This window comes from Garra rufa, chromosome 6, assembly GCF_049309525.1.
Source record: "Garra rufa chromosome 6, GarRuf1.0, whole genome shotgun sequence".
In the NCBI taxonomy this organism is placed as follows: domain Eukaryota; kingdom Metazoa; phylum Chordata; class Actinopteri; order Cypriniformes; family Cyprinidae; genus Garra; species Garra rufa.
The window spans coordinates 13,329,296-13,344,395 of NC_133366.1; the positions used below are offsets into that span (position 1 = coordinate 13,329,296).

Sequence of the window (15,100 nt, forward strand, 5' to 3'; positions counted from 1 at the left end):
CCATTGTTTGCTGAGCCACTCACACATACTGTAATGGGTCTAAGAGGGTTTATCTGAGACGAGAGCTAATCAACAGTCTCTGCGGGTCATTGTCGATATATAGAGACAGACACAGGAAGAGAAAGAGAGGTGGAAGGAGAGAGAGAGGCCCTCTGGAGTTAAAGCCTCTCACTTTCCTTTTATCTCCATCTATCACACTTGTTGACCTCTACCTTCGTTTTTATCTTCAAGTCATTTCCTTTTCTGTATAACCATTTCTTTCAAACCAGCACTGCTGTGAGGATGCTAATGCAAAACAAGTTTTGAAGAAGGTAGAATGACATTCAAAATATTTAAATATCCATCCATTCAATTTCCAAACCTCTTATCCTCTTACATAAAAAATGATATATATATTTCTGATCCTGATGTATAAGCTACACATACTAAATCCATTTTAATGAGTAGGTTAAATAACGTTCTCCCTTACTTTAAAAAAAATATCAACGGTGGATTAATTAGCACCGGCAGGCCACTTTTAGTGCTAATATTTTTGACTGGGGTCTGACTGTCTTCGAATGCACAGATGAGGTCTAAATACAGGGCACACTCCAGTGGGGCTATCAGTTACAAAAAGAGGAATGACGATCTTCAGCTTGTTTGAGTGCTGAGCTATGATAAACTAAGCTAGCCTACCTCGAAACTACTGTAATAAGCTATTTTTGGCTACTAGGAGTGTGGCATTAAATTCAGTCAACGCGAAACACTTTGCTAGCGCAGCATTTCATTCATATTTCGCACTATTTTTGGCATACAGGCGCGGAGCAGTGGGTATGTTGTGCTTATAGTACTATGCTCGCCTACTATTTCATTACTATAAAGTTCTATTCTTGACAGCCAGTGAGTACATGGTATGAATGGTAAAGAATGTAAAGTGACACTCCTTGGCAGCCATTTTGGAAACAACTTTAGCTGTTATGTAAAATAGTAATGTGTTACATGTATGCTAGCAGTTTTGAACTCACTTTGATCCAGAGATGTGAACAGTAACTTGGACTTTTTACATTTGTTTAATTAATAGCCTCTGTAGCATGTTGGGTAGTTGAAAAATAGGCAGTAAAAATGCTTATTTTGACGGTTAAAAATGACCGTTTTTGAAGAAGAAATGCATTTATTTATAGTGTAAAGTCTGATCTTTGAGAAAATATAAAGCGTTTCTAACTTTGTCAGTTCTTTAAAAAAAATTTTTACATTTTAACTGAATTGTACCATAAATTTGTCCAATGGTGTGACATATCAAAAATTAAGAAAAAAGAACTCTATTTATAATATATAAATAGCATGAGAGAGATGTATCTTTATTGTTAAACACTTATTTTCATATAGTGTTATTTATTTAATATGAAATTATAATTTCCAAGACAAACTTTGCTGTCATCCATTCAAAACTGCTGAAAATTATACTATTTTAAGATGAGTGATATTCATATCTCCTCTATCGCAATACTCAACCGTTTTGTTCAAGATATTTTGAGATAAAAACAAATCTGTCGTTCTTTTGTGTGTCACACTATAGGGCATTACGTCACACCAAAGGACATTATGTCAAGCTAAAAGACAGAAATTGTAGTTATTAAAGTATTTCTATTTAATTTGGACATGTCAAAGGAGAAAGAATGCTTAATTTTGATACAAACAATGTTTTTTTTTAAACAAAACAAAGTAATTTTGATCAACAAGATTCATGCTGCGTCCCAATTCGCATACTATCCGTCCTAAATAGTATTCGAAAATAGAATTAGTATGTCCCAAATCGTAGTATGTTTAAAAAAGTATTCCAAAGATTCCCGGATGGTCTACTACTTAACTTCGGAATTCGAAGTGCGGATCAATGCACACTCTAACGGCTAATATTGCCCACAACACATTGTGCGGCGAACGAGGATTCGATTAGAACTACAAACACGCATAAAAAGTGTTAAAAAACTACAAACATGGAGAATATGCGCGACCAACGGACAGGTAGAGAAGGGTTTGAGTGATAAATAATCAACGTGTAACCTGATTTTTTAAATGTTATCCGCGTTATATTTCAATGTGCAGCAACATTGTGAACTTTTATAATGATAGGTTTGGTCATTAACGTTTAAATGCATAATTATGCAAACACAAGAGCAGAGGTCTGGGCATGAAAGACTCCTGAAAGAACGTGCCTCTTCATTTCTCCCTAATACGTTAGGAAATTAAATTAAAGGAAATGTAGATAATGTTAACTGTGATGATTGACAGGGCAGTTTAAACAGTGACAGTATTCAGGTAACTAAGCAACAGAGCGTCCATTAAAGAAGCAGTTATTATGAAGTAGTATGTCCCAAAGCTTGCCTACTATTCTGCTACATACTCAAAAGTATGTACTTTTTCTTCACAAAAAGAGTACATACTTTTAGGGCATAGTATAAGTAGGCGAATTGGGACGCAGCATCAGTCTCTTACTCAATCAGTATGTTACTGAAACTCTTCTAACCCCCCTGTTGCATCAAATTGTATTGATATTTATGATACAGCTAAATATTAATGATATATGATTGAAACTATATTCATTAATTTCATGAATGAAATTTTCTAGTATAAGGCTACTCTTTTTAAGGCATTGCCTTCTGGTGGCTCCCTGTTAATTAACAAAGTATCACATTCTATACTTATTTTAATGACACTTTATAACTGTACAAGTTTTCTGCAAAAACATTAGAAAATAGTTTAATTATTGTAATTATTGCATTTAAGAACACTGAAAATGATAAATAACGTTAAACAAATCTTGATTAATTATTTAAAATGCTTTTTAAAGACACCTTGTCCTCTGGTGTGACAGTACAGGCATACTTTTATACTTTTTAATTTATAAAAATTGTAATTTAATGCTTGAGAGTGTCATACCATTGGATAATTTTGAGATTTGGCTCAAAAAAAAAAAAAATCAAATAACACTGCAGCTTTTATAATAACAGGTCCGTGTATTTTAAATAACAACAATATTAATTATATTCAGTTTTATCTTGTGGCATGTCAAGTCAACAACCCATGTACAATTTTGGTAGATGTTGAAAAGACTTGTATCTCTATGCTCTACATTTATAAAAATAGAATAAAACCAGCCTAATGTGGTCCAGCTGGTCTCCCATCCTGGTCAAGCTGGTGTTCACCTGGTCTTCCAGGCTGGCCAGTTGACAAATGCCTGAAAACCCCTTTAATTTGTTGGGCAGTCGTGGCCTAATGGTTAGAGAGTCGGACTTGTAACCCAAAGGTTGCAGGTTCGAGCCTAGGTTCCGGCAGGGATTACAGGTGGGGGGAGTGAATGTACAGCACTCTCTCCACCCATCCACATACCACGACTGAGGTGAGTCCCTTGAGCAAGGCACCGAACCCCCAACTGCTCCCCAGGCACCGCAGCAATGGCTGCCCACTGCTCCGGGTGTGTGTTCACGGTGTGTGTGTGTTCACTACTGTGTGTGTGTGCACTTGGATGGGTTAAATGCAGAGCACAAATTCCTAGTATGGTTCACCATACTTGGCCTCACATCACCTCCTTTTTAAAACACTTGAGCCAGGGCCCTCTAGGGGGCCTCAGCAAACTTTTTTATTTTCTTTTTTTCCAGTATGGCATAATTAGTAATAGACAGTGAAATCTGTGAAAGCCCTCAAGGTCCAATTTCCTGCAGAGTTTAGCGAATCAAACACACCTGAACAAACTAATCAGTGTCTTCAGGATTACTAGAAAGTCACGGGTAAGCGAGTTTGATCAGGACTGGAGAAAAACTCTGCAAGAAAAATGTTATTAACTGCCCAATATTTGTCGATTATCTAGGACAACCATTGAATAAAACCATACTCTATAATACAAATAGTTCATATCAACTGATAGCTAACTGCATATCCCACCTTTGTCCCACAGAAAGTGAAGTCGTCCCTCCAGACCTTCTCCGCCCACGATCCTTCACCACCGTACGGGGATCCGCCTCTTTACGGCGTGATGCAGACACCTCCCGCCTGTCCGTCAGTCTTTGCGATCTTAACCTGCAACAAGATGATGCCAGGCTCCGGTTGCCTCCCGCCCCTGTCGCCTGTCCCATTCCTCAAAATTCCATGAACTCCCAGCAGTCATCGCTGCTTCCTCACACCTTGGAATGTGACCTACGTTTCCACCAGCTCCGAGGTGCCCACATCAAAACGCTTAACGAACAGACCGTGGCCCGATCCGAACACAGTCGCGAAGAACGCACGCTGGTCTTCACAGATCGCCCGCTGCGAATTGGCGAAACCATCTTCATCAAAGTCATCAAGTCCAGCCCTGCTCGATCTGGATCTCTCTCATACGGTGTGACGTCATGTGACCCAGCAGTGCTTCGCCCTAGCGACCTCCCGTACAATCCTGAAGCGCTGGTAGACCGTAAGGAATTCTGGGCGGTGTGCAGGGTGCCTACTGCTTTGCAGAGTGGAGATATCTTGGGTTTCCTGGTCACACAGGAAGGGGAAGTCATTCTAAGCCATAATGGCAACAACGTGGGGATGCAGGTGTGCGTGGACAACTCACGACCGCTCTGGATGTTCTTTGGACTGCATGGTGCTGTCACGCAGCTGAGGATTCTAGGTAAGCAAGCCAAATCTATAGTTTTGCATTTAGTGTTGCTTTCGTCAACGAAAATTATGACTAAATATAGTCGTCAACGAACCTTTATCACGTGACGAAAACGAGACGAGACTAAACGAAAATGCTGGTCATGTGACGATGACTATAATAAAATGTATAATGCAATATCGTTGACGAATAAAAACGAGACTAAATGTGGTTTACAAAATAAAAACTATGCTAAAATATCTCTTCATTTTCGGCGACGAAAACGAGACGAAACGAAATGTTATAACTTTAGATTGATGTGCGCATGCCCAGTAGCCAGAGCTGTATCCCTTCTAGACTTAACCTCAAACGACGTCACTTTCTCAACACACACTCGCGGCATTATCTAGATAGAAGACGACTACAGACAAAGTTAAGTCTGACACAGAGAAAGGGACCGATGGCCGGTCAGCTGTGGTTCGTCTTTGGGAGAAAAAGAAGAAACGACACATACATTTTTACTACTTTTTATTAATGAAGCTTTTCGAAGCACCAAAGCGTTCCCCTCAACTGTATTGTAAAAAGCTTTATTACTCGAAACTTTTTTAACACGTTGTACACTAATGACATCTTGTGGTCAAAGGTGGAAAACGTTTCTTTTGCGTCCCAGATGTCAAAGCGATTTTTTGGACAGTTTCATAAAATGAAACAATTTGGGCTACAAAAACCATAAGAAATATTTTACTTACACAAATTAATTAATCTGTAAATAAACTTTTGCAAAGTACATTAGGAATATTGTTAAATTGACTAATATTATTATTAATTAGAAGTGCTTTTGAAGCGGGAATCACTACAAAATGAAAATGCACAAAACTACACATGTACATATTTTTTTGTATTATGATTTATTCTTAATAAAGAAGTGAATGACACTTGAAACCTGCGCAAGGGGTTTGTGTTGTTTGAATCAGAATAAGAAGCAGTCACGTTTGTTAAACTTGAATATATATTTTTTTTTTCTGGCATTGTCATGTGATGCTATTTTATTTATTTTATTTTATTTATTTTATTTCAATCTATGTGTGTACTTCTAACATGTTTGGTAGGTAAAATAAATGTTGTCATTTCAAATTAGAGCATCTTCCATGTCTGGAATGGATGTATTCTTGAGCTTATAAGGTAACAATAATATAATAATCTTGTTTGAAATGGGTTTGGCTAAAACAAAACTTTGGTTTCGTCTATACTACTAGGTACTTATACTATATTGACTGGGTTAAATAAAATTGTATTACTAAAAATAGACTAAAATACAATTTTCATTGACTAAAAATTGACTAAATGTCATCAGTTTTCATTGACTAAAACTAGACTAAAATGTCATCAGTTTTCGTCGACTAAAACTAGACGAAAATAGCCATGGGTAATTCTGACTAAAATAAGACTAAAATGCTCAGACTTTTAGTTGACTAAAACTTGACTAGACTAAAAAGAGTATGAACGTGACTAAAACTAATAAAAACTAAAATGACAGCTTCACACAAAGACTAGACTAAAACTAAAACCAAAATCGGCCGCCAGAAACAACACTATTTGCATTACATTGTTGAACACCTTATAAAACCTTACTTAGGATGCTTTCACACTGACAGTATAGTTCAAACCGTTGGACCAACTTGGACTACCCTGCTGAAAAAAACAGCATATGCTGGTTAGGTAGGTTTTGGTGCTGGGATGCTGGTTTTAGCTGGTTTATGCTGGTCATTTGCTGGTTTATGCTGGTCCTTAGCTGGTTAATGCTGGTCCTTTGCTTGTTTATGCTGGTCATGTTGCTGGTCAAGGACCAGCATAAACCAGCAAAGGACCAGCATAAACCAGCTAAAACCAGCATCCCAGCACCAAAACCTACCTAACCAGCATATGCTGTTTTCTTCAGCAGGGTAGGATGCGTACTTGTTCAAGAACATTTAAAAATGATATTTAAGACATTTGTTCTACAATGTAAGATGTAAACCTTACATTTTAGGGCACTCCACAATCAACTGCCAAATCACATTCATGCAGCATGCAGCATTTTCGAAAGTCTCCGTTTTCGAGGGTCGAGTAGTGTAAACGACAGGCTTAACCGTAACAAAAGTTGTTTTTTAAAACGAAAATGCACTGGTGTGAACAGCCTTATTTTTGGTGTTTTTTTTATTCTATTATAACAATACGGTGTAGAACTCGGTGTGTCTGCATACTTATTGGCACACTATTGGCGTCAACAGGCAATATACATTTAATTGGGTAAATAAAGGAGGAAAATAATGCCAGCAGGTGGCTTTATGACTATAACTGAATATTGGCCTTTAGATGTGTTCAGGCAAGAACTTTTATCAAACATATGAAGTTTGGGACAGATTGGACATTACATGTTTGAGTTACAACTTAGCTAAGTGTTACTAGCATGGTTTAGCATGTGTCTAGCATGTTGATGGCAGATTACAGTGTAAATGCCATGCCACTTCCTGTTGCCAGTAGATGGCGCTATGATTGTAACTGGATATTGGCATGTTCAAGTCATCTGGCCAGGACTTTTTTAACATTTTTGACCCAGGACCACAAAACCAGTCATAAGTAGAATGGAATATTTGTAGCAATAGCCAACAATACATTGAATGGGTCAAAATTATCTAAATCAAAAATATTAAGTAAAGATCATGTTCCGTAGAGATATTTTGTTAGTTTTCTACTGTATATATATCAAAACTTAATTTTTGATTAATAATATGAATTGCTAAGAACTTAATTTGGCAACTTTAAAGGCAATTTTCTCAATATTTGGATTTTTTTCCACCCTCAGATTTTCAAATTATTATCTCAGCCGAATATTGTCCTATCCTAACAAACCATACATCAATGGAAAGCTTTATTCAGATTTCAGATGTTGTAATAATCTCAATTTAAAAAAATTGACCCTTATGACTGGTTTTGTGGTCCAGGGTCATATTTGTTTTTGCCATTTTTGCCTTATTTATGATAGGACAGTTTAGAGGAGACAGGAAGCGAAGTGGCAGAGAGAGAGGAGGGCTGGATCAGGAAAGGCTCTTGAGCTGGGATTCGAACTTGGGACACCTGTAGCGCAATGACGCTTCATGTCAATGCACTGCCTACAAGGCTGTCAGTGGAAACTTGGACAGAACACTTATGCAACCATAGGTTTTGCATCATGTTTGCATTTTTAAAAATGCAAGTCATTTTGGAGAAGAAGAAGAAAAAAAAAAGAAACAATGCAATTCTAAGAGGGTCCTCGCACCATTGATGCTTGGGCCCTGAATATATCTAATCTTTATGTAAAGAACTTTACAAAACTATGCTGCGTCTATTGTTGGTATCAACAGATTCATTTCAAAACTTTGGGTTTGTTTGATTGCAATCACTTGAATTTTGTTGATACCAAAAATACAGATGCACACCAGTAACCTTTCAAAACACCAGACAGTGCTCCAGGTCTCACCCAAACACCTGCGACTGACACGCTCTTAAGTTTGAACTAAACAAAGTATGTTCACACAAAAACAATACACAGCTAAAAACATTGCAGGAGTTTGTGTAGGAGGGCTCTGACCTCTGTTAGCTTTGGATGCACTCTCCAAGATGTCTGTGTCGCTGGAAGCACATTCCCCTCCCTCCACCAACGCGCTCACCCCATCTCATTAGCATGCGGTGAAGGAAAGGAAATGAGAAAGTGAAGAGGAGAGTGGGCGATTCACACTTCATTTGAGAACATTCATTTGAGAACATTTCTCTCGTTTACATCTCTTCTCTCTATTTCTCATTCCTATTTCGCCTCTTACCATAATGTTTTTGTTCTTTCAAGATTCAAGGTTCAAAACGTCATTGTAATAACAATTTACTTGTTAGAAAGTGGTCTCATTGTGCTCATTCAACAGTAACAGTAGATGAAATATACAATGAAGACATGACAAATGAGGAAACCTGAAAGAAATACCAGAGACTGCAAAAGAACTAAGTTTTATGTAGGCTTAGGTTTCAGGCTTTGGATCTAGGTAAAGGAGGAGTATAAATATAACAGTATTAATCAATATATTATCACTAATCTGTAAGTAGATATATTAAAATCATGCTTAATGCCATGATTGATCATTAGAATTAAGTATTCCAGAGAGCTGTATAATAAAGATAGCCACCAGAATGCAAATAAATCGAAGTATGCAAATAATGACTGTTAGTATGCATACAGTGACTGTCGGTTAGACGTTTCTGCGCTGCAAGCACTTCAATTAAATCTAGTGGTAATAAATGAAATGCACAAAGACATGCATATAATAGACACAATTCAAACACTTCTTGACTCTCTCCATCCCCAATTTATTGCAGTTTATTGCAGGTGTCTGCTAGCTACAATAACTGATCGTTCAACGCATGTTTTTTCCCCATGACGTCAGTAAGAGCTCACAGTGACGGTAACAAAGACTATATATGATCGGTGTAAAGACAGAGACAGGAAAAGTCACATTTATCAACACAAAAACAGACTAAACAAATGCAGAGGCTTTACTTAACTTGTTCGATCTGTAAATATATGAACATAAACTTACAGTAAGTACTATTCAGTACTATTTTCTATACCAAATCACTTATATACTGAAAGCAATGTAATAACCCTCAGTAATTTCAGTTTGAGACCCCTAATATAGGACAAATGTGAATACATGCAGTTCACACCTTTACTTAAGCATAAACAGAATTTTTTGACAGATGAACGACGTGACTGTTTTTACCATGCAAGCTGGTTTAGTCTGTACCCCTTAGCTATTAAAAATACAGAAAAGCCTTTCTGCCATGTTGGCACATAGTGCTCATTTTACGCATGACGAAAGGCTTTACAGAGGCCTGACTTTCTCTAATAGGTTTTTTCGAAAGGGTGGAGGTTAGAGAGACTCAGCTGTTCTCGTGTCCCTGTTAATCTAGTAGAGATGCTCTTGAAGAGGCCTGGCCCTTGTGATCCAGGGCCAGTTGCTGAGGCCTAGAGAAGGGGATTTATGATATGTCTATGTGTGGAATGACAAGAAGGTGGAATGGCATGTCAGACTCACAAAGGATCACGCTCAGTGGACTCCACCCCATATATAACCCCTAACCCGTCTCCATCTTAATAAAGGATTACGCTGTAGGACTAACATACTGTATGCAAACATGCGAGCAAAGAACACACACACATGTATTGTATAAATCAAACCCCTGACGGGCCTAAAACAAGACCTTGGGGAATCCCACTGACTCCTATCTAATATTATTATAGACCTCATGCAGGGTAAGCACACACTACAGTACACACACACACATACAGACTTACCTCAGAGGATCATGTGTTTATGGGATTTTAGGTCAGGTTAGTTTCAGTTCAGCCAATTCTCCCTGTCGTATACACGCATGCATATATATCAGAAGATCCAATGTACTAGAAATGTGGTCAGTTCAGTTTAATTCAGTCTCAGCTCTAGACTACATTAAAAAGGCTCAGAAATCCATGGCCCTTATAAGGGATGGAAATCGTAAGAAATTAATGAGTCGGTTTGATTCGGATCCCAATTAATGACTTCACTAATGATTCCATTAACAATTCTATTAGAACTTGAACAGACCCCCACCCCTCCAATATTTAATCACGTGGTTTAACAAAACCATCCTTGTTGACATATTTTAATATATTAAAGTACTGTTTAATATACTATGTATGTTTTACAACGGGTTGTTATATGAGCCACCAATCAGTAAATAGGCTGAATTTATTTGTGGTTCAGTGAATAAGTCAATAAATGCTCCAAATGATGATCTCTCAGTGAGAGAATTGCTGTTCTATTTTATTCAAGCTGTATAGACGAGGTGTGCTAGTTAAAATGCTGGATAATGCAAGGTGGCAGCATGGTCTTTAAAGGTGTCAGATTCAGATTCCTTCTTAAGCTCCTGCAGCCAGAACAATGTACCGAGATCAGTGAAACAAACACCCCCATAACATCCACAAATGCAGCACCTGTGCAATTATACATTATGTACTATGTGGTTCTACAAAGACACGGTGACACAGTTGCAATAACAGCTTTAGATTTAGGCTACAGCTCCTTGAGTGGTCATTTTAAAATGTAATTCTCAACGTTCACTGATATTCCGATGTACAGTTGAAGTCAAAAGTTTACATGCATCTTGCAGAATCTGCAAAATTGTAATTATTTCATCCAAATAAGGAGGGATCATACAAAATGCATGTTATTTTTATTTAGTACTGACCTGAATAAGATATTTCATATAAAAGACAAGAGAAAATAATTGTTGAATTTATAAAAATGACCCCGTTCAAAAGTTTACATGCATTAAGCTGGGGGGTGAAAACTTTTTGAATTTAAAGATCAGGGTAAACTTAACCTATTTTGTCTTCTGACAACATGAAAGTATTTTCTGTAGCTTCTGAAGAGCAGTAGTAAATGAAAAAATATGATATTTAGGCAAAATAAGAAAACATTTACACATTTTCATCCTGTTCAAAAGTTTACACCCCTGGCTCTTAATGCATTGGGTTTCCTTTTGAAGCATCAGTGAGTGTTTGAACCTTCTGTAATAGTTGCATATGAGTCCCTCAGTTGTCCTCAGTCTGAAAAGATGGATCTCAAAAAAAAAAAAAAAAACAGTCATACAGTCTACAATCAAGTGTATGTAAACTTTTGAACGGGGTAATTTTTTTAATTAAGCTATTATTTTCTCTTGTATGTAAACATCTTTTATGTGAAATAATCTTATTCAGGCCATTACTAAATAAAAAATAAAAAGCATTTGTGTGATCCTTCTTATTTATGTAAAATAATTACCATTTTGCAGATTCTGCAAGGTATACTTAAACTTTTGACTTCAACTGTACAATAACAACAAATCTCTGATATGATTGTCTTTACACAATATCTGAGTTTCAGAAAGCACAGATTACATAAAACATTATTTATAAAAACAAAATACATTATTCTAGTGTACAGAATACATTATTAGTAGAACTAAATCACATTAAAAATGTCACCTGTTTAAATATTATGTGCTTTTCCAGGCTCCACTTTCTTGGGTGATGCTCGTGAACCGTCCAGCCCTGGTTCACCCTCTGCCTCGCCCCTCTCGCCCTCAGGCCTGTGCGGTGGAAGCCCAGAGCCCAGTCTCAATGAACGTGGCTGTTCTGCTGCCTTCTGCAGCTCCACTGAAGGTCAGTATTTTCAGGCATACTGTATTTCAGGATTTCCTGGAAAAAACAAATGTGTACTTTTTTTTTTATCAGTAATTAGATAAGTGTAAGATTTTATGATAAAAGTTGCATTGTATTTTGCTCTTCTTTTGACACAAAACTTTCAGAAGACTGAAATTCATATAAACCACTTTTACGGCACTGTTGCAGGGTCGGAAAATTAACAAGGGCTTCTAGCAAAAATGTCACCAAAATGAACAAAGATTAAAGGAGAACTTCACTTCCAGAACAAAATTTACAAAAAAATTTACTCGCCCCCTAGTCATCTAAGATGTTCATGCCTTTCTTTCTTCAGTCATAAAGAAATTATGTTTTTTGAGGAAGACATTTCAGGATTTCTTTCCATAAAGTGGACTTCTATGGTGCCCACAAGTTTGACCTTCCCAGTTTAAATGCAGCTTCAAAAGGCTCTAAATGATTCCAGCCAAGGAAGAAGGGTCTTATCTAGAGAAACGATTGGTTATTTTTTTTAAAAATCCTCAAATGCTCATCTTGTCTAGTTCTGCATTCACTGTGCGTATTCCGGTTCAAGACAGTTAGCGTAGGTCAAAAAGCTCCAACATGGCTGCAGAAGTACCAACCCAGTGTTTACAAAGTGAACATGCAAGATCAAATGCCCTTTAGAAAAAAAGGTTAAACAGCGAAATAGGATGATTTTAAAGTTGGAAGAGGAATGATGAGTTTTTCGACATAACCCTAACTGTATTGAACCAGAATACACAGAGTACACACATAGAGGTAGACAAGACAAGCATTTAAAGGGTAAAAAGTATATAAATTGTCTTTTTTTTTTTTAGAAAATAACCAATCGTTTCGCTAGATAAGACCCTTCTTCCTCGGCTGGGATCGTTTAGAACCCTTTGAAGCTGCATTTAAACTGCATTTTGGAAGTTCAAACTCACGGGCACCATAGAAGTCCACTAGTGAGAAATCCTGAAATGTTTTCCTTAAAAAAAACAAAACATAAATGCATTATGACTGAAGAAAGAAAGAGATGGACATCTTGGATGACAAGGCGGTGAGTAAATTATCTGTACATTTTTGTTCTGGAAGTAAACTTCTCCTTTAAACAACGTATTACGGCTCTCACAATTAAAGTGAAATGTGAAAATGAATGAAAAGTGTCAATTCGCGTAATTACATTTAAATTCGCTCACAATGTGCAGTATTGAGCCTTATAACCAATCAAACGCATTTCTGTTAAACTTAAGAATGCATTGGCCAACCAGAGGTGCTTAGATTGAAAACGCACCAATCAGAGGTGCTTATTATATTATTATAATATAAAGACCAATAATCTACAATAATATTGCAGCCCTATAAGGTCCTGTTTTTACATGGATAATTTAGATACAATTTTAAACAGTATTGGCATATTGTATACAAAATGCCCCTGGAAATCAATTTCTGACCCAGCACTGTTGTCTTGAACGTCTTATGGGATCTACTTCCCTGGAGCAACTACTATACTTATAAATGAGTAAATGGTGATCATTTTTTTCCCTGTCATTCTCTGTCACAGGAACAACACCCAACTCGCCCGTCAGTCTCCCCAAATCCCCCACTTTCCCATCCGCCTCAGGCTCATGGCCGGACGAGTGTTCTATCTGCTACGAAAACACAGTGGACACCGTCATCTACGCCTGCGGACACATGTGTCTCTGCTACACCTGCGGTCTCCGCCTCAAAAAAATGGCCAACGCCAGCTGTCCCATCTGTAGGAGAGCTATCAAAGACATTATAAAGACCTACCGGAGCACCTAGGGGGGGACCCCCCAAACCCAAGTCTCATAAGGGCCATTAAGGATCTCTAATAGATCTCTGTTTCAAGAGAGGGTTGGTGTCACAGTTCAGGGACTTGCTCTGGCACTGCATGGGTCTCCGCTCCCATTGCGATGACTTTTGAACCCTTGAACCTTCAAGGCTCAGGCATCCATTCACAAAGGTCTTTCGTATTTCATGCTCAAGTCTCTGTTGCTATGGTAACCAGTGATGTTGCTGCTTTTTAGAAGCATCCGGCTTTTCAACCGACGTAAGACAGTATCTCATCCAATTCAGGACATTTCAGGTGGTTGCTCATCTCCCATTTCACACACCTCCGTGAGCCATAATAGACTGCGTAACAGACTCGCATCCATAGCATAGCTGCATATCCTTTAAAGCTGGAATCATATTCAATAGAGGGTTTTACAGTCTGTTATTTTTTTCCTTCTGCTGTCCTCTCTAGTCAGACCAGCTAAGGCACTATTGAAATTCATACAAGAACGTCTCAGCATTTCACAATTTTTGTCTGTGCTGGGCTGAGACTGAGACAGATATAAAGGTACAGTGCTTTCATACCTCACCATTTCATGCTAGTTGTGTAACCAACAGCTTGCCCTTATTACATGCTCTAAAGTGAGTTGATCTGGAGGTCTTTGTGCTTTGATGACTATTTGATCACGTGTTTCGTAATGTAATATGAAGCTTTGGTAGGCAGCAGGTCAGCTAACGGTCCGCTATAATTTTGCTTATGCGTGCGTTCGGCGAGCAGGACGTTGCGGTGGAATTAAAGAGATATGATTTGTTAAAACAATACACAGGGATGATTAACCAGTGAGTCATGTTACATAACAACTCATTTAAAGAACATTAATATTGGATATCTTAATTGATCCAACGGTGCTGGGAAATGTGATCTGCGGTTAAATAGAGCACCTCATCTCACGACCCTAAAACATGTTGGCCTAATCAAACCTCGATTTACTGTGAACTTGTTCTCGACCGTCGATCGGAACACGCAAGCTCTGGGTTTTCTGCTAAAGCAATTGCAATGTTGCCATGGAGAGCAAAATCTAGGAAGGAGGAAAACAGCCTTGAGGCATTAACCAATGAAAGAGTCATTTGTGGTGAGAGGATATTTGATTTGCCCAGTTAATCCATATTTTCTCCCAGCCCCCTTCCGCTGACACTTTCTGTAGGCCAGAAATGGTGTGTATGGGGATAATAGCGAACACAGGCCACTGATGAAAGAGCAAATTGATTAAAATGGAATATGTTTGGGGAAAAAAGCTGGCTTGGTGTTCCTGCTGGAGCTGAGAAAGAAAAAAATCACACTCAAAAAATAAATGCTCGGTTAAAAACAACCCAACTTGGGTTATTTGGCAACCCAGCACTGGGTAAATATTGGACAGAACACATGCTGGTTGGGGAAAATGTTTTTACCCAACATACTGGGT

At 37.9% G+C, this 15,100-nt stretch overlaps 1 protein-coding gene across 1 annotated transcript in view; it reads left to right on the plus strand.

Moving 5' to 3' along the window:
- The window catches only part of neurl1aa (neuralized E3 ubiquitin protein ligase 1Aa), a 49,320-nt gene extending 35,378 nt beyond the window's left edge, over window positions 1-13,942 (plus strand). Inside the window, exons 4-6 of the mRNA XM_073842413.1 lie at window positions 3,932-4,627; window positions 11,694-11,843; window positions 13,405-13,942. Coding sequence (XP_073698514.1) covers window positions 3,932-4,627; window positions 11,694-11,843; window positions 13,405-13,646 — 1,088 coding nt within the window. The 3' untranslated portion in view covers window positions 13,647-13,942. The remainder of the gene's footprint in view (window positions 1-3,931; window positions 4,628-11,693; window positions 11,844-13,404) is intronic.
- Window positions 13,943-15,100: the final 1,158 nt, after the last annotated feature.